At 35.9% G+C, this 2,526-nt stretch overlaps 1 protein-coding gene across 1 annotated transcript; it reads right to left on the bottom strand.

Annotated features, from left to right (window-relative positions):
- Nucleotides 1-476: 476 nt before the first annotated feature.
- LOC132344675 (heat shock transcription factor, Y-linked-like) lies at nt 477-1,199 on the bottom strand (the record flags this gene model as incomplete). The annotated part of the gene is made up of 1 exon (XM_059884315.1): nt 477-1,199. A coding segment is annotated over exon 1 (603 nt), but the record flags the coding sequence as incomplete, so codon positions are not given.
- Between the last annotated feature and the right edge of the window lie 1,327 nt (nt 1,200-2,526).

A 2,526-nucleotide genomic window follows, 5' to 3' on the forward strand; every position in this document is an offset into this window, starting at 1 on the left:
TAACATGCTTCTTGTTATCTTGCACTAATGAAGATATTTGAGACACATTATTAATCCCAACTCTTCTTTCTCTTCTTTGCACTCTTAATAAAAGTTGAGGATGACCTCTTTTGAAATTTGGATTATAGTAGGTCTGTAACTAAAATCAAAGGATTACATTATTTAGTTTCTTTATAAACCAAGGTAAAACTGACAAGCAAAGCTAAGTTATAAAAATGTATTCCTTTAATGAAACCAACTAAATAGCATCAAATAAAACACCTCCATTAGTAGTTTAACAGGTAACATGTTAGAAAGAATATGATCCTCAATGAAAAATATATTTTATATATACAGTAAATACCACTTTAAGTTGCTTCAGGACTTATATCTGGTTTCACAGTGCTAGGAAAGTTTGTCAAACATCCAATATTTTAACATATCCAGCTGTTCTCAACTTCAAAAAATAAAACTTTTTAACGATTTGTTAGCTCAAGTTTAAATTCGGTTTTAGCTACATATGTAAATGTGCTTTCTAGGTCACATGATTTCATCTTACATATTGCCAATAAGTGAAAATGTTGGAATACCTTACTCAAAAGAGAGATGTTGTTTTCTTCTTCCAGAAAGACAGGTAGTGAAGCAGATCTTTGAAAAGTTTGTCGCTTTTTACTAAATCCATAAAGGTTAAGCTGTCGAATTAAACTCTTCATACTCTTGGTTTCAAATATTCTGAAAGGTGCCTTTCTTTCCAAGACTTCTTTCTTAAAGAGTTCTTCGTGGATCACTATACATGTGCCTCTCTCATCCCACCAAATAGATTCAAACTGATCACTTTCAACTATATTCCAAAGTTTTTGTGGAAAGGTGAGTGAAAGAAAATTAGTCACCTCATCTGTTTCAGATACAGAATATTTGTAGCATGGCCTTTTTATCACAAGATCCTCAGACAAAGCCTGAAAAGCATATTCTTCAATCATAGATCTCAAAACTGAGTCCCTAGTAAGTGTATAATCATACAAAGATCTAATGGAGGTTTCTGAATCAGTTGATTCATCCTTAGGAGGCCCATCTTGAATTTCTGAAGGTATATGTGCCATCTCAGAGAAATCTTTCTTCAGATCCTTTACTCATTTGTCTGATTTTACTGACCACTACTTCAAAAATTGCTTGGCTGGCCAACAGAGAGAAACTCTCTAGACCATCGCAGAGGTCCTCAAAGTCAAAAGGCTGTGACATCACAAAATCACTTGTCTCCTAGCAATCAAAGGGTAGCTGTGACATCACAAAATCACTGGTCTCCTAGCCATTGAAAGGTGATGTTCAGCTAGGGTTTACTTCAGCATCAACTTAAAAATACAGCCTGCTTACAGAAATAGTAACCCAAACCATGAAGCATGCAAAATCTCATTCCTAAAGAATTTTTACACAGAAAAATCACATCAATAAATCTACTTGGTTTCTGAAATACAAGTGATTTATCACCCTTCTATACACACATTTTTCATATTCAGTACTGTTACCCAAGCAAAATTGGTCTACTGGCCTCTGCAATAAAATCTTTTAACTGTCTGGTTTCAACTACTCTGTGGTCTCTGTACTTAACTTTCAGCCTGGCTGGGGCTTTGGCATCTCTAAAACTGTTCATAGGATAATGCTCAGGATGTTATTGATGGCCCTTGAGGAGGAACTAAAGACCCTTGAATTTGACTAATGGCTAAATCATTATTATTCTCTATCACTTGATTATTATCCTTAGATTCTGTCTTTTCTAGCCTCACTGTTTAAAATTACTTTTTTTTATTGTTTTGTGTGTATTTTATTTTATTATTTTTTATTTGATTTTTTAACTTTACAATATTGTCCTGGTTTTGCCATACATCAACATGAATCCGCCACAGGTATACATGTGTTCCCCATCCTGAAACCTCCTCCTTCCTCCCTCCCCATACCATCCCTCTGGGTCGTCCCAGCACACCAGCCCCAAACATCCAGTATCGTGCATCGAACCTGAACTGGTGACTCGTTCATACATGATATTATACATGCTTCAATGTCATTCTACCAAATCATCTCACCCTCTACCTCTCCCAAGAGTCCAAAAGACTGTTCTATACATCAGTGTCTCTTTTGCTGTCTCATATACAGAGTTATTGTTACCATCTTTTAAATTCCATATATATGTGTTAGTATACTGTATTGGTGTTTTTCTTTCTGGCTTACTTCACTCTGTATAATAGGTTTCAGTTTCATCCACCTCATTAGAACTGATTGAAATTTATTCTTTTTAATGGCTGAGTAACACTCCATTGTATATATGCACCACAGCTTTCTCATTCATTCATCTGCTGATGGACATCTAGGTTGCTTCCATGTCCTGGCTACTAGAAACAGTGCTGCGATGAACATTGGGGTACACGTGTCTCTTTCAATTCTGGTTTTCTCAGTGTGTATGCCCAGCAGTGGGACTGCTGGATTATACGGCAGTTCTATTTCCAGTTTTTTAAGGAATCTCCACACTGTTCTCCATAGTGGCTGTACTACTTT

The sequence above is a fragment of the Bos taurus genome, chromosome Y, assembly GCF_002263795.3.
Source record: "Bos taurus isolate L1 Dominette 01449 registration number 42190680 breed Hereford chromosome Y, ARS-UCD2.0, whole genome shotgun sequence".
Taxonomy (NCBI): domain Eukaryota; kingdom Metazoa; phylum Chordata; class Mammalia; order Artiodactyla; family Bovidae; genus Bos; species Bos taurus.